Consider the following 20986-nt stretch of genomic DNA (forward strand, 5'->3'; position numbering starts at 1 on the left):
GAGGAAAAGGGCCCTGGGCTTCTGGAGGCTTGGGTTCTAGCCCCGGATAATTAGCAGTTTGACCTTGGGCGAAGCGGTTCGTCTCTTGGGGCTTCAGTTTCCTCTTCTATAAAATGAGGGGATGGAGTAGACTACCTTTAAGCTCCCCCTCCAGTGCTAACATTCTGCAGTTTGCAAACCATTTCTCGGATTTTCTTTCACACGTCTCACGCGAGCCCCACTGCAGTCCCTTCACATCCTGAGGTCTGAGGAGATGAAGAACAGCGAAGCTCGCTCTCCCGGCACTAGGGTGATGAGCCTGCAGTGACGTGGAAGCGGCTTTCAAAGGTGCCACCTCGATGGCGATTTTCCCATTTCCCTCTGGACTCTCTCAGGCACCTGTTACTCCAAATTGCAGTCACTCCCCTTCCTCAGATCTCAACCAGTCCTCCCTAGGCTTTCTTCTCCTCTTCTCTTAACTGACCTTCCTTGCCTCCATTCACAGGGATTCTCTCAGGAGCCACTGCTAACAAGGCTTCCCAGAACAGGAGCCGGGCACTGCAAAGCCACAGCTCCCCAGAGTGCAAGGAGGAGCCTGAGCCCCTCTCCCCTGAGCTGGAATACATCCCCAGAAAGAGGGGCAAGAACCCCATGAAAGCTGTGGGACTAGCCTGGTAAGTTTTAACTAACTCTTTGCCCACCAATGGGGAGTGGCACCAGGGGCGGGGGGCGGCGGGGGGGGGGGGGGACCCAGAAACTTCTCCAAGTTTCAGGTGATGAACTGAATCCAGGGTTGCCAGGACAGAATGGCTGGGTGTGAGGACTGGAATCTCAGAGGACTGGAGCAGGGGAGGGAGGTGACAAAGTCTGTGAAACTGGAGAGAGAGTGGGTTTTCTGTGCACTGAGCTGAGCTAATCTGATTCAGATTTGGGTCTATGGCCTCATCCTCTCTTTTGGGAGCTTGGGGCAGGACCCAGTTGAGGTTTTAATTGAGATCATGCAAGATTATGTTAGTTACACAGTAGTAGCACCTATAAGTCAGAGAATGCAATGGCAACACACTCCAGTACTTTTGCCTGGCAAATCCCATGAATGGAGGAGCCTGGTAGGCTGCAGTCCATGGGGTTACTAGGAGTCGGACACGACTGAGCGACTTCACTTTCACTTTTCACTTTTATGCATTGGAGAAGGAAATGGCAACCCACTCCAGTGTTCTTGCCTGGAGAATCCCAGAGAGGGAGGAGCCTGGTGGGCTGCCATCTATGGGGTCGCACAGAGTCGGACACGACTGAAGCGAGTTAGCAGCAGCACCTTTAAGTAAGATGTTCAGTGTATTGTTATTTGGATTTGATTCTGATCTTAATACTGTTGTTCAGTTGCTCGGTCATGTCTGACTCTTTGCGACCCCATGGACTGGAGCATGCCAGGCTTGAGCAATATTAAAAGCAGGGAGAAATTAATATTTTTTTCCAGCACCCGAGGTGTGCCAGTCCTTTACTGTGTATTGTTTTAGTCTTTCTGAGATAAATAGGACATCCCTATTTTACAGAGGAGGGAACTGAGGCTCAGAGCTGGGTTTTCACCAGGTCTTATAACTCCACGCCCTTTCTCCATGCTGAAGTGCCTCCCACATAGCAGTTGCTCAGGTTAAGGAGAGTCAGGGATGGGGTGTGGGGCGGTTTAGGCAGAGGGAATTTTTGCCAGGACTTGGAGAGGGAAAGAGGTTGGGCTTTCTGGAGAACCCTGCACAGTTGTTACGGCAGGCTGGCAGGGTTCATGCTAGGGAGTGTCAGACTAAAGGGAAAAGGAGTGACAGGTGGGCAAAGACCCAACCACAAGGCCTTTTGTGCCGTGCCTGGGAGTTTGAACTTGGCCAGGAAGTGATGGAGAACTGTTGCGGAGTTCTGAGCGGGGCAGTGGCAGGATCCGATTCATGCGGTGCCTTCCAGCAGCCAGCACTGAAGCTGAATAGATGCGAGGAGTATTACAGTGTTGGTGCAGTTGATGAAGCTGGAATGAGGTTCTGCCCAGCTCCTCTGGCTGAGGCTCGGCCCCTCCCCAAATCCCATGCACATCTCCCCACCCCTAGGGCCATCGGCTTCCCCTGTGGTATCCTCCTCTTCATCCTCACCAAGCGGGAAGTGGACAAGGACCGTTTGAAGCAGATGAAGGCTCGGCAGAACATGCGGGCTTCCAACACGGGCGAGTATGAGAGCCAGAGGTTCAGGGCCTCCTCCCGTCATGCCCCATCTCCTGAAGCTGGGTCGGGGGTGCAGTCCTGAGGAGCACTACAGCCCTCCCCTAAACTCTACTGACTGTGGCCTCCAGACTGTCCAGTCCTTTCTGATCCTTGCCTCTGAGGCCCACCAGAGGGCGCACGAAGCCTAGGCTCCTGCCAGCCCCATTCCTCCTGAAAAGCCAGCCAAAGGCAAATAAAGTCACCGAGTGTCTGAGTGGAAAGGAACCAGGACTGGGTTTGTGAGTCCCCTGGGATGGGAGGGGCACAGGGTGGGGTTGGTTACTCCTGTGTACTCCCTCTCACAGAAGCCTCAGTGTTCTAGGCTGAATAGTTGGGGAAACCACAGAGACTTAAGTACAAGCCTAGGCTCAGGCCCCAGGGAGTGAGCCCTCAGAGCTGCTGGCCAGGAGGGTGGGGTTCCACTCAGCCTAAACAAATAATAAAGAGAATCAAAGAGGGTGTTCAGGGTGTGGAGTTTTTAAAAAACACTTATTCTTCTCAGCCGAGTCCAAATGACTCACCCTCTCTGGGCCTCAGTTTCCTTGTTTGTAAGAGGGATTGAACTAGTGATTTCTAAGGTAGGAGTTCTAAACCTTAACAGTGTGGTCCATTCCCACCCCCACCCCCACATGCAAAATTGTGTGTACACATGGAGCTTTGAGGGGAAGACCAGTTATATCTCTCGTGTGCTTTTCTAAAGGGTCCGGGATTCACAGAAGGTCATGTGCTATGAATCTGAGCAGTGCCTGCCAGACCTGGGGTTGAGCCATCCATCACCAGGAAGCGCTGGGACAAAGTATATTTGGTTATCGTAGAAGGTACCAAGACAGAATGCAAGGATAGGATATGGATGTTTTGGGCAGAGCCAGACTAGTTCTCCGAGAACTGACCCCTTAAAGTGGAGAAAACCAGAGCCAAACAGGGTTTTACCTTCTAAACATAAAACTTTATTTCAGTTATGTCCCTTTGTGGGATATATTTAGGACCAAATACTTAATAAAGAAGTCCTAATTGTATCCTTGGGCTGATTTGGTTTCCACCCCCACCCCGTAGAGTGACCCTTGTCCCCCTTCCCCATTGCAGCTTGAGGCACTTGGTGTCATGAAAAAAGCAGTAGTTGGCTGGAGAGCCGGGGCATCTTAAATCCCCTCAGCGTGAGTTCACAGACTAAGAGGGGCTTCTCCTTCCTTTCAGGGCCCTCCCCAATTAGCAGAAGGGAAGCCCGTTGGGTACCACGTAGGCTTCCATATCTCTCCAACAGGATGGGGGACCCTGCCCACACCCTAGGCTCTCTTCACCCTAGTTACTTCCTGGCCATAGTGATCCTACACACCACCCCATCTCCTGACTTCTGCCCTCACTTTCTACTCTGAGCAGCCTGAGCACAGGAAACAAGTGGTCCCACAGACTATAGAGATCTCAGAAGTACCAGAGAGGCCCCAGGCAGCTTCAGAGAACCAGGTGACTGCCAGGGGGCCTGCTCTCAACCACACAAGCCCTGAGGAAGCCTTGGACAGATGCTGCTCTCAGTTGGCCACAGTGCTTGACCTGGTTCACTCTCTTCCTCCCCACCCCTGACCCAGATCATTATATATATGCTACCAAAAGAAGGGGTTGAAGCAGGGGAGACAAACCCCCTCTACCTTCTTGTGTTGAAAGGTGCTAAGGGTTGCCAAAAAGTACAAGATATTGAGTCCAGGAGGCAGGGGACAGCTCTCCAGCTTTGCTGGGATTGAGAGCGGAAAAATGTTCAGCTGTCAAGCCCAGAAGCCCATGGCAGGAGTGGGAGGAGAAACCTTATCACCAGGAAGTCCCTTCTCCTTCTCATGTTCCCTTTTAGCTACAGAATAGGCTCTTTTCACCCCACCCCACTCCAACCCCAGCTGTTAAGGCTTTGGTGCCCTGTAGTGGGGTGGAGGGAAAACACACATCTTTGGCCCAGCTCTGTCCACTAAGGGCAAGAGTTAGTCCCTGGTGGCTCCCACGGTAAAGCGTCTGCCTGCAATGCGGGAGACCTGGGTTCGATTCCTGGGTCGGGAAGGTCCCCTGGAGAAGGAAATGGCAATCCACTCCAGCACTCTTGCCTGGAAAATCCCATGGATGGAGGAGCCTGATAGGCTACAGTCCATGGGGTTGCAAAGAGTCGGACATGCCTGAGCGACTTCACTTTCACTTTCCTCCAGCCCCACCAGGTACCTATACATCCACAGCAAGAGAAGCTGCCCATCCCCGGACAGAAAGAAATATGGGTGTATTACTTGAGAAGGAAATGAGTGTAGGCCCAGACCAGGGTCACAGGGCCCAGCCCTCTAGGGAAGGGAAAGCCCAGAGGTGCTCCTTAATCTTGCCTCCCCACGAGCTGCAACACAAAGGTGAAGATGTGGACGATATCTGTGTAGATCTGCAGGGCACCGGTGATGTAGTCCTCCGGGCTGATGGAGTGCCTCCGGTTCCCCAGGACCATCTGTGTGTCATAGGCCAGGAACTGCAGGGACAAGAAGCCACACATGAGGATCCAGGGGCTCAGTGGTCCACAGACCTGTCCAGGGAGCCTCAGGACCATGAGGTGTGCTCAGGGAACACTTTAACAAACAGCAGAAGGCATGGTCTCTGTTTTTAAGCAGTTCACAGTCCAGAAAGGGAGAGGGACACTGGAAAAGTGTCGTCTCTGGAATACGGCTTACTAAGAATTCTCAAAGCAAGCAATGTGAATTAAAGACAGGAATGCCCAGGAAATCAGTGGAACCTCCAGACAGTAGGGAAAGGCAGCTGTGGCCCCACTCCCTGCCTCTCAAGCAGCCTACATTCAGCACCCATCCAGTCCCATACTTCCCACTCCCCTTCCTAGAGTGGGCAGGGTCTTACCAAAGTGAAGCAAATGGCCCCCACAGCGGCATAGACCATGTGCAGCCAGTAAACCTGGGGAGAGAGGACAGGGATGACATTAGAGAACTTGGTAAAGCCCAGATTGAGGCAGGCCCTCAGGACCATCTTCCCCCCTGGGATTCTGGCCAAGTGGGAAGATCCATGAGAGAACTACCTCTCCCTTCCAGATCCTGGGAGAAATTAAAAATGCTAACATGCTTGGCAGAGAAAACAGAGGCCATCATCCAGTGGCTATATGAAATCAATCACAGCATCTTTTAGCCAAACCATTTTCTAGTTAGTCAAGGTACAGAGGTGTCCACTCTGCTTCTGGAAGAAAGTGGTTGAGTTATGGCTCTGGGAGGGGCAGGCCCAGCCATGCACTTTACCCTTAGTCATGTCAGCAGTCACTAGACCGTGTTGCTGCAGGCCAGCCTAAGAGGGACACCCCCTAACCAACAGATGAATGGCAGAGTCAGGGGGCACCCCCAGGGCAGCCTTGTTCAACAGCCCTCCAGGGACCTGAGCACAAGGGCAGGGCCAGCCATGGTCACATGGGTAGGCTCCGGTCACGTTCACCCTGCTGTTCATGTGCTTCCCCTTCCCACCGCAAAGCTCCCTTCAGCCTAGGGCCTCACATGCTGCCCCCTGCTGCCTGGAAACAAAGAGGAGAGACAGTGGTCCCTAAGGGCCCTTCCAGCTGAGCCCATCTTCTCTGCCCTCTGGATCCCTCTGCCAACCTGCCTCCGAAAGCCTGGTCTCAGCTGTCAGACAGATCACACTGCAGCTTCTCATAGGAGTCCCATGATGCTGTCTGGGGCCTCAGGTACTACGGCTCCCAGGACCTGGGTCTCCAATGATACCCCAGTCCAAAGGATGGCGCCTCAGCACAGTTGAGAGGTTCTGGAACCCAGAGCCATCCAGAGGCCCATGGGGCCTGCCACACCGAGATATACAGAAAGTCTGCCCTGAGCACTGGGTTCACCGACCCCAGCTCTGCCGGGACACTCACGTATTTGAAGGCCAGCACAATGGCAGTGATAATCCCAGTCACTACCATCACTATTGCCAGGACACAGAAGAGGCCTGTGCACGAGGTGAAGTCCACCTGCCAGGAAGAGAGAGGGAGGCACGTGTCAGACAGGCCACAGCTAGCAGCCCGGCCAGCCAGGCCCTGCCTCCTCCGGGGGCTCAGTGCTGCCTCCTGGGGCACTCGGGAGTGACCATGGCATTCTAAGCACAGACACAGGAAGCAGAGTTGTGGATGTTAATGTGAAGGGAAGGCGCTTCGGGTCTCTGAGGGAGACCCCTAGTATAAGGATCTGGGCCCTCCCAGGCCTGCTCGAGTGCCAGGCCCAGAAGGTCAGGTCTGTATAAGAAAGGGGGATGGGGTGGCCAGGGAGGGGATGGGGTGGCCAGGGAGGGGCTGGCCCTCCAGTGCCCTCACCTTGGTCTGGAAGCAGAAGATGGTGACTGAAATGGACACCACAGCAGTGATGATCATTGCGATGATGACGGCTTTGGTTTTATACACACTGCAGGGAAAGAATTAAGAGAAGCTAGAGGCCATGCACAAATGACTTCAAAACTACAGCTTTCTGGAAGTACCATGCCCAGCGTGCAGCCATACAGGCGGCTGCCAGCCCAGGGGTGCCCCAATCCCCTATAAAACACACCACCGTGTACTGACTGCCCCTGAACGCACCTGGAGATGGTGCCAGTCATGTAGGCCATGGCAAGAGTCTGAGGGAAGAACAGAGACGAGTGAGACACTTAACAGAGCCTGTGGGACGTCCCTGGTGGCTCAGTGGTTAAGACTCCAAGCTTCTAAGGCAGGGGGTGCCGGTTCGTCCCCTAGTCAGGGAACTAAGATCCCACATGCCCCGTGGTGTGGCCAAAAATAAATTTTTTTTTTAAAAAAAGAGGGACTTCCCTAGCAGTCTAGCAGTTGGGACTCTTTACTCCCAATGCAGGGGCCCAGATTTGATCCCTGGTCAGGGAACTAGATCCCACATGCCGCAACTGAGACTCGGTGCAGCCAAATAAATAAAGAATAACAAAATTAAAATCAATTTTAAAAAGAGAGGGGCAGACAGAGCCCTGGAGGCATGGTGGGGACACTACGTGTCACCTCGTATGAAAATGGCAGCCACAAGGAAACCGAGGGCAGAGTCAGGTCGGGAGAGAGCTAGGGCCATCTTCCCCCACAGGGTCCTGTTCCTTCCCTGGGCCCAGCCCTCCCTCACCAGCTCCACCCCCTCCCCCGACCCTGTGACTCACAAGGAGGATCAGCAGGATGATGTTCCATGGGAAACGGCGTCTGAAGGGAAAGAAACCATGACTTAGTGGCGTGTGGCCGGCCAGGTCTCAGAAGTAAGGTCCTGGCTTGTGCACCTGGAGAATGAGGCCTGGACTCAAGGGAGGGGAGGCTGGCATGGCCCTCGGGACTTGCTGGTGGTTCTGTGCAAAGACAGCAGGGCCAACAGGACAGACCTGGGCTGTGGAGCCACAGAGACCTGGATTCGTCTGCAGCTCTTTGACTACTTGTGTGACTGTGAGAAAGTTCCTTGGCCTCTCTGAGCGCTGGGTTCTTCCTATTTGTTAAAGGGTTAAAATGCCACGTATCTTGAAGGGTAGCTGTAAGAATAACAGCTAGATAGCTAAACAGATCCCACACACACAAGGCACTTGGCGCCCAGCTGAGCAGTAGCCAGTAGCTGCCTCCACCATCTTCTTCACCTTCATCATCATCATCATCACTCAGATGCTGTAAGGGGGCTTCCCAAGTGGCGCCAGTGGTAAAGAGCCCGCCTGCCAAGGCAGGTAGACGTCTAATCCCTGGATGGGGAAGATCCCTTGGAGGGGGGCATGGCAACCCACTCCAGTATTCTTGCCTGGAGAATCCCATGGACAGAGGAGCCTGACAGGCTATAGTCCACAGGGTCGCAAAGAGTGGGACACGACTGAAGCGACATAGCACACATGCACGTCCTTGCCCCCTCGCCATCCCTTCCCATGGTCTAAGTCTCTGGGACTCACCTGGGTCCCTGGCAGCAGATGAGGGTCAGGTATGTGGCCAGGAAGACAGCACTAGGGAGAAAGAGACGGAAGTAGTCTCAGGCCCACTGTGCCCCTCAGCACCCCCGGCCCAGCCTGGTGGCACTCACCAGCCCGGCAGGCTGGAGGCCCAGAGAGGCGTCTGGAAGTCTAAGGGGAAGCTGCCCAGCAGGACAGGATCACCCTGGCCACGGGCACTAAGGCCATCAGTAACGGGAGGCCAGGCCTGGGAGGCGGAGGAGGAGCCGCCAGAGAGAGAGGCGGCCAAAGTGTGGGCCTGGCCTGGGAGGAGGCCGCAGGAGCCACAGAGGGAGGTGGCTGGAGCGGGGGCCAGGCCTGGCCTGGGAGGAGACCGCAGGGAGAAGCGGCCAGAGCAGAGGCCTGTCCTACAGGATGCACGCAGCCATGGGTCCCCCACCCCCGCTCTCAGGAGTCCCCTGACACTCACACTCGGTGGCACACACCACACGGCCCAGCACAGCTGGCAACTGGGACACCCCTCCCTCCAAAAGGATTCTGATTCCTGCTAGTCAGCTATCACCCCTCATCTCCCAGCCCCCAAGTAGAGAAGAGCGCACACTCACTAGGATGCGTAGTAGATGGCCAAGTTTGCCCTCACGAAGTCACCGACCGGCTTCCTGTGGAGCAGAGAAGACACAAGAAGAGTCATGCCAAGGCTGTCCACCTCCTGCCGAGGCCCTACCCCCTCTCTCAGCACCCGCAGCCAACCCCCTCTTCCTGTCCATGGGTCGAGGGCCCACCCCAGCCATGCTCCCAGCAGGGGACCCAGAGCGCAGGACCCCAGAGCCACCTTCAGCTGTGCAGAGAGGCCCAGAGACTCACACGAAGGTGAAGACAGCGATGATGGCCACCGTGACGAGCAGCTGGATGGAGATGATGGTGTAAACCTGGAATACAGACACCGGGGACAGCACAGTCACCACCCTCCACTCCCGGCCTTCCCCCGGAAGCAGCTAGCCCCGAGACCAAGGAGCCCAAAAGACCTTACCACCCTAGGTCTGCTCCCATCTTCCAGAGGTAGGGAGGTGGTTCCTTCTTCATTTTGAAGGATCTACTCTTCCTTGCCACCTGAGAGCCCGCCCCAGCTGCACTGCAGCCTGCCAGAGATGCCAGCCCAGTGACGAGTCCAGCTCAGATGCTGAGTCTGGCTCAGATGCTGTGCAAACCTGCAGGGCTGACCCCATCCCGCTGCTCCTGACATCTCCCCTTCCTGGCCCAACACCTGGCCTTCACTGACATTCACTGCCCTGCCTCTGCCCTGCCCCGCCACACTCCTGGGTATGGCCTCTCTGCCTGCAGCAGTTCAGCCTGAATGGTGACCAGGTATCTCTCTACCCTGAGCAGGTGCTGGGGCGAGGTGAGATGGCGGGCAGGGGCCTGCGAGTGCATGTGATCAATTCTGGCTTTAAATTGCTGCAGTGTAACAGGAGAAAGAAGTTTGCAGAGGGCAGAACACTTCAGCAGGGCTGTTCAGATTGAACCTGCCCCCCAAACGAGGGCAAGGAAGAAAGAAGCAAAAGTGGGTGAACACAGCTTAGAGGAGCTGGGGTTCCCTCAGAGGAGAGCGCAAGGCTAGAGAGGACCAGAGGACCACCATTCCTGTTGAGGCAGTCCGATGGAAAAGAATTTCCAGACACAGAGTATTGCAGAAAGGAGTGAGTTTATTAAGAACGAAGAGCACAGATACACTCTGGGCACTGCAAGCTAAGCGGGCAACAAACTCCTGAAAAGCCGGGGAGAATCGACAGTTTTCGTGGGTTAATAGCCAATTTTTATAGCCTCAAGACAAAATTCCTGGAAGGCTGGCGTTAGGTGACTGGTTGAGGCGCTATAGGGTGTTTACTGCAGTTGGCATCTTTGCCTAATTGGGAGTCAGGAAGCTTGTTAGTAATGATCGGGGGGCTTTTGGCATTGGGGCTCAATTAGTTTTGGAGGTAACCTTGGTTCTGGGCTCCACTTCTGTGGCCTTGGTGCAAAGCCTCCCACCTGTGGCTTGGGGCAGGACTCCACTTTCTCCCCTCTTCTTATCAATGGGCCAAATCACAACCCCAGTAGCCCAGATTCACCTGCCCACCAGCCCATATCTCACCTTTCGGATGAAGGCATGTCGGACTTTCCTGTCGTCCCAGTCTCCAGATCCAAAAGTGTCACTCACTGCTCTCTCCCCGCCATCATAGCCATGGCCTGGGCCTGGGGACAGATCACACATGACCAGCTGGGGACCCGGGACCTGTGGCCTCAATCCCCAAGCCTCTGGAACACTATCTCAACAGTCTCAGGGATCTCCAGCCAAAACTCAGGAATTCCTCTACCCAGCAGGTCCACCAGGTGCCCCCGGAGCGACCTGAGTGGATACCGTGGGGAGCGGTAGGTCCCTGGCCGAGCGGGGCCTGAGGTGTAAGCACTCCATCGGCATGATTCCACTGAGGGGTGTGAACACCCGCCACCCCTGCCGTCAAGGGAACACAAAATCTTAAGGAAGGCAGGCAGGTGTGGGTCAGAGGAGCTGGTAGGGTCAGAGCAGGGACTCAGGGATCAAAGGAGGGAAAGGGAGACAGAAACAGCACATGCGTGTGGAGGATGCAGGACAGAGTGTGCAGCCTGTGGTCTCCATCAGGCAAGCGCTAGGATTCTGGGAAAACAGAAACGTCAGGGCTATCTGTGCACAGGGCAAAGCATCGTGGTAAACGTGACTGGTGGGCCGGTATTCACACCAGAACACGAATGGCCTGATGAGAGCTGGCTGCGCTCCAGGGTTCCAGAGATGCTGCAGGGGCTCAAAGCATTCCTCGAGTGCCTCCCTGGGAACTGCTTTCAAAATCCGCAGGCGAGCCACATAGGAAAATCTCACCACATTCTAATATCATTTCTGACCAGATTTACCAGCCATGATGTTTATCAAACATCCAAATGAGTTCTGGATGTTTGCAAGTCAGGTGTTACCTTAAAAGATGAGGATCCGTCAGCACTGAGAATATTAAAAAAAAAAAAAAAAAAAGTGCTTCAGGTTCCGGTGAAAAGTGTTAGTCGCTCAGTCATGTCCGACACTTTGCAACCCCATGGACTGTAGCCTGCCAGGCTCCTCTGTCCATGGGATTCTCCAGGCAAGAATACTGGAGTGGGTTGCCATTTCCTTCTTAGCGGCAGTTCCTAAAGAAGAGAGGGCTGTGGGTGGGTGGCAACTGCCTAGCAGGGAAACAGACATGGCCTCCTGAAGTAATTCCTTCAATAGCCACTTTCTCATCTGATGTGTAAGTTCTGGTGTGTGTCTCACAGACTCAGTCTCCTCGCTGAATAAAGGGGCTGGCAGGTGGCCCAGGGGTTGGGGGGCTAGGAGCTGAAGGAAAAGGCAGAGAGGTAACAGAGATGGGGAAACAGAAGGAGAAAGCTAAAGAGAAGATGAAAAAGGAGATGAAGGAAGTTAAGAAAGAAAGAGAGGAAGTGCCCTCATCAGTATTGCCTCTTCCCACCCACCCTCAGCGGCCCTGCAGGGACTTACCATAGTTCATGGGCATCGGCTGGACTGGGGGCATAGGCTGTGGGTAGCCAGCAGGGTGACCGTAGCCAGGCTGTGGGTAGGCAGGGTACCCCCCGGGCACGACAGACGGCTGCCCGTAGCCCCCTGGGGGCAGAGAGCCAGGGTATAGGGGGCTGCGATCCTCATATGGTGGAGGGGCACTGGCATGGGACATGGTGGCTCAAAGGCTGAGGGGAGACCCCAGCTGCTGAGACCTGAGACCGAGATGAGAAAAGAAGTCATGAGTGCATAGGCCCAGCTCACTGAGCCCCAGTCCACCCTGCCTCTGCAGAGAGGACACCTTCGGTCTCTCCCCAGCACCGAGTGTCATTCCCTGCCCACAGGCCACTGTCCCCACCCCCACAGTCCCACCCACCCCACCATCTCAGCCCTGCCCCTCTGCCCTCACACCAGCCCCTCCTCACTGTGCAGTTTCCTGCCATAGGAAAGCAGCAGGCAGCATGTGGGGTAAGCAGTCATATGGGTGGTATGAGAGCAGGGGGTTCTCTTAAGTGATCACTTCCAGTGACCAGGGAAGGAGCCCGATGACCCCAGCAAAGCCACTGGTGAGTCACAGAGCCAGCCAGGACCCACTGAAGGGGGCAGCCCAGCCCCCACAACAGCTGGCAGGAGCTGCAGGCCTGAAAGGCGGAGCTGGGGAGAAGCCAAGGCCTCAAGTGGAAGTCAACAAGCCGGTCCCAGGGCCAGAGTTGCCAGGCCCAGAGCAGGAGGGCACGGGGCTGGGGAAGGTGTCAGGCTGAGTCAGGGGCCGCCAGAGAGGCCTGAGCATGTGGGTACATGGGCTGAGCCCTGGGGGCTGGGAGGCTGCACAGAAAAGCAGGCTGGAGACAGGACTTTCTGGTTTCTTCAAATTACAGCTGAGGAGGAGCTTCAGGCATGTGACAGCCTGTGGCTGCCACCAGTCGCTTCAGGGCCGTGCCAGGGAGTAGAATGCCAGGGAGTTCTGGGCCCTCAAACCCCTGGGGAGGGGAAGACGCCAGGCCCTGGTAGCCCGGGGATTCCTGACTGTTTGCCCTCAGGGTTGGCGGCTGAGAAAGGTTAGACTGCTGAGGAGTGATGCCAGAGCCAGCCAGTGCCCTCTCTGAAGTAGGAGAGCCTTCCACGGCTGGGGAAGGGCAGAGGAAGGAGGGGAAGGGAACCCCAGAAACATCCCGAAGGGACTCCCAGGCTGTACGGCCCCAAGTGCTCAGTTCCCCTGGGGGACTCAGGCCCAGAGCAGTAAAGTGACTCCCAAGATCACAAAACTAGCACATTTAATAGTACAAGAGCCGAGGTCTTCCAGGTCCTGGGTGAAAGTGAAAGTGTTAGCTGCTTAGTCATGTCCAACTATTTGCGCCCCCAGACTGTAGCCTGCCAGGCTCCTCTGTCCGTGGGATTCTCCAGGCAAGAATACTGGAGTGGGTAGCCATTTCCTTCTCCAGGGGTCTTCCCGACCCAGGAATCGAACCAGGGTCTCCCGCACTGCAGGCAGACTCTTCACCATCTGAGCCTCCAGGGTAGTCTAGGTGTCCTCTGTACTATGCTGGGTTCTCTATGCCTCTTATGCCAGATAAATGTCCTCTGGATCTGGTATCCCCCTCTGAGGTGGCAGAGATGGGGGCTTGGGAAAAGTGGAGGAGGAGGTCCCTGGAAGGGCCGAGCCCTGACAGAGTCTGAGCCCCTTCAGAGGGCCACAGCGGCCCCCTAGAGCATCTCCCAAGGGCACACCTTCCTTCAGGACCCCACAGGGAGGATACATGCCCAGGTCAAGGTCAGCAGACATCTCCAGAGGCTCTGCTGGAAGGGCAGAACAGACCCCTCTTTTTAGGGCCACTTGCACAGTTCAGGGAGCAGATAAAGGACTGTCCTAACCAACTCTTCTCTGTCGACTGGGATAATAGAGAGAGGAAGGTGGTAGGGAAGGGTGAGGCAGAGGGCTCACGTAACAGGCCAAGAGTTATTTTGAGGAAAGCTGTTCTCTATCTTCCCAGAATGAACGAATCAGACAGCAAGAGTGTGTCAGGTCAGAAACAAGAAGGACCTTCCTGACAGTGAGGGTATGGCAGCAAACCATGGGCCATGGTGGAGGCCCCACACTTTGGGGTAGAGCGCTCTGATGAAACGGAGCAGAGGGCGACAGGAAGACCCAACGCTGAGTGCTGTGAATTCAAGAAACAGGGCGGGCAACTGTTTTTGAAACCATTTGTGGTTTATGTCAGGGTAGCATAAACAGTTACAATATGTATATCTCCTTAACAGACCTTCTTAGAAAAGGAAGGAAGAGAAACTGGACCGTCCTTCCCTGAAGCAAGAGTCTCCTCTCCCCACTGCCCCCTCTCCCCAAACACCCTTTTAACTCCACCAGGAAGACCATGCCCCATGTGCAGGAAGCGGGAAGGGCAGGCCACCCATGGAGTAGGGTTATCTGTCATTACTGCCCTGGGCCCAGCTGACAACAGTGTCAAAAAGCCCACGAGACACTGGCAGGGAGGACCCTGTGGTCGGAGGCCCCAGCTGGCCGCCTGACAATGATGTCACCATGACCTGGTCCTGTCAGCAACTCAGGGTGCCCCTCTGTGAAATGGGGTGAGAGGCCCAGATGATCCCTGAGCTCACATCCAGCTCTAACGGACTCCGGGCCTGGAACTTATCTGAGGAGCCCAGTTATGTGGGGCCTGCCCTTTGCCCAACCGGCCAGCTGCCCCACCCCCTCAAGCCAAGCCTGACAAACAGGTCCCTCCCCAAACCAGTGGGAAAATCAGGGAGCATGAGGCCGGCCTTGGATAGACCCCCAGGCCGCCACGGTTCAGGCCTGGCACAGAGAGCCGCTGACTCGCGGAGATACCCTCTGCCCTCCCGCGCCCCTCCCTGTGATGCTTCTGGTTTCAGAGGAGCTAGACCTTCTGCAGGGGGTGCAGCAGCTCACAGTCCAGTTCTCTGGGGGCTCAGCCACCAGCCCATGCTCCCCAGAGACCAGCACTAACCAGTTTACCTCACTGTGTCTCAGTTTTTCCACCTGGAAAGTGGATTTACCACTATAATAGTACCCTCCACAGAGCTGTTACAACATTTAAAAGAGAAAATATGTGTAGAGTACTTAAAATGGTACCTGAACACTACCTGTAGTTGTTATTCCATTAAATCCTTATGATACCCCAATAGGGTAGATACATTATTATCCCTGTTTACAAATAAAAAAATAGAAGCTTAGAAGAATTAAGTCACTTGCCCAAGGTGACTTAGCTAGGGTGTGATAAAAGCAAGACTCAGCTCCCAAAGACTCCAGAGCTCTGAACCCCTCTGCTTTCCTCCTCATCCCCCTTTCTATCCACTCATCACTTCTCAGCTTCCCATCTCAGCCTCTCTACTGACAAAAGAGGGCTCACACAGCAAGTGCACAATGAACCATTCAGCCCCTTCCATCATCCCCATGGTTCCCAATCTCTGTGCAGCCACCAGGAGAAGAGGGTGGTCAGAGATAGAGATTCTTAAAACGTCAGCACTAAAAGGAAACTCGCTCATCTAAGGCAAGCTGACCCCTCGCTTTACTAGCCAGTCCACCACGTTTGGGGGTCGGGGGGTGTAGAGGGACCTGTCCCTGGCCATAAAGCAGGGGCCGGGGCCCAGAACTACATCCCAGCTCTCTGGTGTAGAGGCCGGTGCGCAGGAGACGGGGAGCATGTTCAGGCCAGTCAGGGGAGTGCCAGGCATAGTCACACCTACTCTGAGCAGGATCTAATGGGCAGGAACCTCGGGTCCCAGGGCTGCCAGCATGGGCAGCTTCTGAGCCTGCTCCCTGGCCAGGGCCTGACCTACCTGAGGCCCTGACCCCTTCCCCATCATCAAGGCCTCAGCTAGGGATGAGTTTGGGGCCGGTAGGTGACCAGGAGCAGGGAAAGGCGGAAGTGGTCTGAGCTGACTTTCATGACTGTGACTAAAGGTGGGAGCTGCAGGAGAAAGTGGAGTCCAAAGGAAGGGGAGGAAGAAGTGGGAGAAGATACAGACAGAGTGCAGATGCTTGATGACCAGAGACCGGAAGCCAGGAATCAGGTCACTGAACTCCACCGGCAGCTAACGGAGGGCTCGGCCTCCAGGGGCTAAAACGGACCTTCAAGGCGCCCCCATCAGAAGCCTGAATTATCCTAAAACGCAGTAGGCATCCGGTTTCTACTGAACACACTCCCACAACAGGAAACAAGACTGTTTCGTGGCAAGGAGCTTGAATCATTACAACATGCTTCCTCACGATGCCTTTTATCAACGCATTCAGGCTCCACTGCACCCTTGTCAATTTAGATCTGACCTTGCTCCCCATTCTTGTGACCCCCATTTTCATGACCCATCAGGAAGAAGCCAGAACCTCTCCTTTCTCCTACACAATCCCCAGACCCAGCCATCAGAAGTGGGAGGGCCCAAACACAGGACTTGTTGGCTGTCCAGGTTTTCAGAGGCAGCCTCGGGGAAGCCAGCTCCTTCCCCTGGTGCTGTCTCAGTGTGGCCGATGTGCTCCCCGCCAGCTGGGGCTCAGGTTCAGGCTCCCTGGGAGGAGGGCATCTGAAGGGTTAAGGCTCTGGAATCTGCTAAGAGGAGGCTAGATCTACTGCAAAAGGGTGTGTGTGTGTCTGTTTGTGTGTGCTGGAGGGAGGGGTGGAAAGGAGCAGCTGACTGGTCCAGGCAACCCGTGCTCCTCTCTGCCAGGAACGGGTGCCCAGGGCCAGAGTGGAAAGAATAGCTCAGGGTGAGTATCTCAGGAAACCCCACCCAGCAGCAAAGCCCCTGGCCCACTGTGACCAGGTCTCTCGTGACGGCCTCCTCTCCCTTTTCCTACCCCAAACCACCCCCCCGACCATGTCTCCACTCCCCTCCAAGAAAACATTTGGCCCTCCTAACCCAGCACAGAGCCAGGAAGGCAGAGGAATAAAAAAGATTCATCCAGGAGTGGCTGAGCTCGCCACCAGGTCTGACTCACACAGACCCAAGGGCCCAGAATCAACTTAACCTTCTGACCATCTGGCCTCTGAGGTCAACAGGATGAAGCCGAGAAGATCTGAAAACTGAAAACGTCAGAGCTGGAACAAACTTCAGAAATCATCTGGTCATCTGACAGACCAGGAAATCCCAAAGCCAAGGAAGTTCCTGCCCAGCCAGTGACAGGCCCTCTTGGTCATGGGTTTGGAACTTTCATTCCCAGCCCTGCCCACTGTCGGAGAACTCAGAGTAACAGACGTCAGCACACACACCCCTGAGGCGGAGCCACAACCAGCTCCCCTCCCCCAGTTCTCCTGGCCCTCCTGCTCAGAAACAGATAAGGCTGCCAACTCAAGACCTCCCTCCCAGCCCTGGTCTCCAGGGAACTGAGGTGGCTCTAGTCTCCCAGGAAGGGGAAGCCATGGGAAGACCCAGGCACCCAGCACTCCCATCACCCTTCAGCATCATCAGTGCAGGTGATTTCAGAGACCCCTGTCAAGCCAGAACAGCTAGGAAATCCAGATAAGGAAAGCAGGCGGCATTAACCGCCGCTGGATGCAGCTTCAGAAACACAGCCCCATCCACCTCCTTCTTTTGTGTTTCATCTTCTCCTGCCTTTTCAGTTCAGTTCAGTCTCAACTCCCAGATGAGGCGGGGAGAGGCAGACAGATAATTAACAACCCCTAGTGGAGAAGGGAGATATACCCCCCTCCTGCAGTGGGCAGGGAAGGAAGAGAACCACTTAGAGCAGCAAGTACTGTCTACTGACTATCGGGTACCAAGGACGTCTGCTCCTCACAAGGGCCCTATGAAGTGCAATCCTTATCCCCACGCTACAGATGAGAAAACTGAAATTCAGAGAGAAGTTGATCCAAGGTCCCGGAGCAGGCAAACAGCAGAGATAGGTTTGAACCCAGATCTGAAGTCTGACTTAAGGTACTGTTTGCTTTTACACCTACCTGGAGGCAAAGTCCCTGAGGCCCCCACCAGTCGCCTGTGTGAACAAGCCAACAACAACACCTGGATGGACTGAGGAAGTAAAGACCTTTCTCTCATTGATACCAATTCCTTTCCGCTTGTTAATCCGAAAGTCAGTCCTTGTCAGAGCCCTGGCTTACAACGCAGGGAGCTGAGTTCTTGTCCTGGTTCTGGTCCTAACTCCACTGTGAGAGTCAGGATGGGTCTTTTCACATCTCTGGACTCAGTTTCCTCATCCATAAAACAAGTGTCATGTCCGACTCTTTGCTACCCCCATGGACTGTACCCCGCCAGGCTCCTCTGTCCATGGGATTTTCCAGGCAAGAATACTGGGAGTCGGTTGCCATTCCCTTCTCCAGGGGATCTTCCTGACCCAGGGATCAAACCAGGGTCTCCTGCATTGCAGGAGGATTCTTTACCATCACCAAATGATCAAAGTCCATTCAGACTCTGAGAATATCTGCTTTTGAATGAACAGCTAACAGACCAGAGCAGAAACCTTCAGGGCGAAATGTCTTGCTTCCTAAAGAGTCTCTGCCAGATGCAGCCTCATCTTTATCCCGTCTGGAGGAGGCTGAGGCACAGGGTATGAATAGGGTATGGGAGTGGCCACAACTCCCTCTCCTTCCTCTCTGGACTCTAGAAAGCTAGAAGCATCCAGCCAGGTGTTTCCCGGGCTGCTCTAAAGAACACAAGATGTTCTCCCCAGGAGATCTCCTGCCCCAGGAGATGTTCATGGATGAGCTCAGAAACAGAATCCATATCCCCTTTTGGAAATTCACAAGACACCATGGCATAGGAAGCTTCCAAGTTCTACAGTGAGCAAAGCTATTCAACTTTGTTTCCTTCAAACTTTCTTAAGCCTGAAACATTTTTATACAGTCACACCTAGTTGCCATCCTGGGGGCTGCTGACCAGGCCACCTCTGTTTTACAGATAGTCCTGGGAATGATTCATGTCCTAACTCATCATCTTGTTAAACCCCTGTCCTTAGCTGGCCCCTCGGAACAGCCACACTCAGTACCAGCTGTGCCCCCTCACTTGTAGGGCCAACTCAATGCCCTGATCCTCTGCGAGGGTTCTTCCTCTCTGCCACCCCCACACAGCTGCTCTAAACTCCAAGGTGGAACTCACTGCAAAGGGCTGGGAGCATCTCCAGGCAGCAAAGAGCCAGGAGGCTGCCATTCCTATTACCTTCACGTAATAGGAAAAAAATACCAATCATTATATATACAAGCAAATGGGCTTCCCTGATGGCTCAGCTGGTAAAGAATCCGCCTGCAGTGCAGGAGATCTGGGTTCAATCCCTGGGTTGGGAAGATCCTCTGGAGAAGGGAACGGCTGCCCACTCCAGTATTCTGGCCTGGAGAATTCCATGGACAGAGGAGCCTGGTGGGCTACAGTCAATGGGGTCGCAAAGACTCAGACACAACTGAGCGACCGTGACTGTCACTTTCACATATATAAGAACAAGGACTTCCTCTCATCCTCCTCCCTGACCAATGCACTGACTATCCTCCAGGTACCCAGCACTGTGGCCTGTGGACTTCTAGGTATCATTTCTACTTTAAAACAAGACCCAGGTTTGGGCCCAGATCCCCAGAATCTTAGAGGTGGAAGAGTCCGTCAAGGCCATCCCTTCCTCTGCATTCCCATCAGAATACTCCAGAAAACCCACATGAGGGTTAGCCATACGGTTAGCAGAGACCTTCTCCCCCAGTTGCCGTATGAGCTTCCACTCTCTGGCCCTTCCGGTGCAGCTCTCTAAAAACACACAGTATGTGTCCCTTCCCTGGGGCTTCTGCTCTTTGTGAAGGGTCCAAGGTGACAAGTTTGGGGGATGTAAATGCCCTTCCAGCTGAGCCATTCCCATGGGAGGAGGCTGAGCTGAGGTGGCTATTACCCCAGCTCATGATGTGAGGTTCTCCACACACTGGAGGTGTACCCCATCATTACCTCTCTGACGTGCCCACTTTTACAGGTGAGGCCCTGAGGTCAGGGCACAAGAAGAGAGGAAGTCAGGGCCCCTGACCCCTTGTGTGATCCCACCACTTTTAAGTTATAAACCGGGTCTCTGGGGCCTCGTGGCTGGAGAGACAGAGCAGGCAGGTGAGGAGGAAGTATGGCTGCCCCCTTGCCTTTGCCCCAGACAAAGCAGCCCCAAGGGCTCCTGGCTCCTCCTGCCACCACTGGCCAAACCAAAGGCGCCAGCTTTGAAACCAAAGCTCACCAGTGAGATGAATATTTCAGAGCCCCAGAGAACTGGACACCCGAGGGACCTTCTGTGACATCTGGCTCTGACCCTAGTTCCCAGGCCAACTCCCACCTCCCCCGATCCCATGACCAGGTTCCTCGGGGCAATCCCAACCCCAGAGTAAACTGTGGGGTCAGAGGGGATGGTGACCCCTCAGGGAAGACAACAGCTAGAGCAAAACCCACAAGATCAGGGCCAAGCCTCCAAACGGCCTGCCTCTACTTCCTTCTTGCTGGCTCCGCGGTTCTCCCTGCTCCGATTTTCCTGCTTGGTTTTAACTCCCACCCAAAGAGGCCACAAGGAAGAGAGTACTTCCCAGTCCTTTTCAGAACCCAGCCTGAGGGCAGTGGCCAGAGCAGTGTGGGGGAGAGGGGACTGAGGCAAAGGCCTGGTGGCAGAGGTGACAGGTTCCCCACACCAAGGATGTGAGCTGCCGGGGGCTTCCCAGCGGCTCTCTCCCTCACTCAAATACCCGGTCACCTGTCTACACCCAAGCTGGCACCAGGGCGTCAGAGGCGGCAGAGGCCAGTCCCGGGCCGCCCCTCTCCCTCCCACCAGCTGAAGGCCCCTGACACCCTTTATCCCACGCACAGCTGGCCACCCTGGGGCTGGCCCTGTGGACACGCCCCGCGACAGATCCGCAGTAGGAAGCAGGGGCCCGGGACACCCTCAGACCCCCAGCCCTGATCACCCGCGCCCACAGCCCCGCGGCTGGACTCCCAAAGCTAAACAGGCGCCACTCGCCCGCCCGGGGCGCACAGAGACAGAGAAACTCAAAAGTGAGGGCGACAGAGCCCCACTCCAGCCCGCCGCGCACTCCGAGAAAGTTTGGGGCGCCGCCCAGGCCCGGTCCGGTCCCCGCCGGCCTGCGGTCCCCCACGCCCGCCGGCCCCGGGGCCCCTGGCTTGCCTGGCGCTCCGGACGGTGCGTCGCCGGCCTCCTGGTGTCGCGAGTCCTGCACTGCCCGCGCCGGCCTGGGCAGGGCTGGGGCTCCGTGCCCCGCCCCGTCGCGCCGGCCCCCGCGACGCGCTGGGGTCCGCCCCGGTCCCGCCCGCATCCGCCTGTTCCCGCTCCTCCCAAGTCCGTCAGGACTTACCAGGCTTTTCG

General features: G+C 55.4%; 2 protein-coding genes across 4 annotated transcripts in view; one reads left to right on the plus strand and one right to left on the minus strand.

Moving 5' to 3' along the window:
• The window catches only part of PNKD (PNKD metallo-beta-lactamase domain containing), a 68675-nt gene that overhangs the window by 356 nt on the left and 47333 nt on the right, over positions 1-20986 (plus strand). The window contains exons 2-3 of one of the 2 annotated variants that reach the window (XM_004004921.4): positions 485-653; positions 2070-2444. In XM_004004921.4, the coding sequence (XP_004004970.1) occupies positions 485-653; positions 2070-2262 (362 nt within the window). In that variant the 3' untranslated portion in view covers positions 2263-2444. Of the gene's footprint in view, positions 1-484; positions 654-2069; positions 2445-20986 lie in introns of those variants that run through there. The other variant, XM_042244219.1, reaches the window with a different exon arrangement.
• On the minus strand, positions 3144-20836 carry TMBIM1 (transmembrane BAX inhibitor motif containing 1). Of its 2 annotated transcripts, none has more exons than XM_004004922.5 (12): positions 20789-20836; positions 11662-11894; positions 10252-10352; positions 8985-9049; positions 8726-8779; positions 8124-8174; positions 7365-7404; positions 6790-6827; positions 6532-6619; positions 6097-6192; positions 5085-5138; positions 3144-4704 (listed from the first exon to the last, which is right to left on the minus strand). In XM_004004922.5, exons 2-12 carry the CDS (start codon positions 11852-11854, stop codon positions 4558-4560), a joined length of 927 nt encoding a protein of 308 aa, XP_004004971.1. In that variant the 5' UTR covers positions 11855-11894; positions 20789-20836; the 3' UTR covers positions 3144-4557. The 2 variants fall into 2 exon arrangements, with proteins under 2 accessions (XP_004004971.1, XP_027820976.1); XM_027965175.3 differs by having other exon boundaries at positions 16679-20836.

The sequence above is a fragment of the Ovis aries genome, chromosome 2, assembly GCF_016772045.2.
Source record: "Ovis aries strain OAR_USU_Benz2616 breed Rambouillet chromosome 2, ARS-UI_Ramb_v3.0, whole genome shotgun sequence".
NCBI classification, from domain to species: Eukaryota; Metazoa; Chordata; class Mammalia; order Artiodactyla; family Bovidae; genus Ovis; species Ovis aries.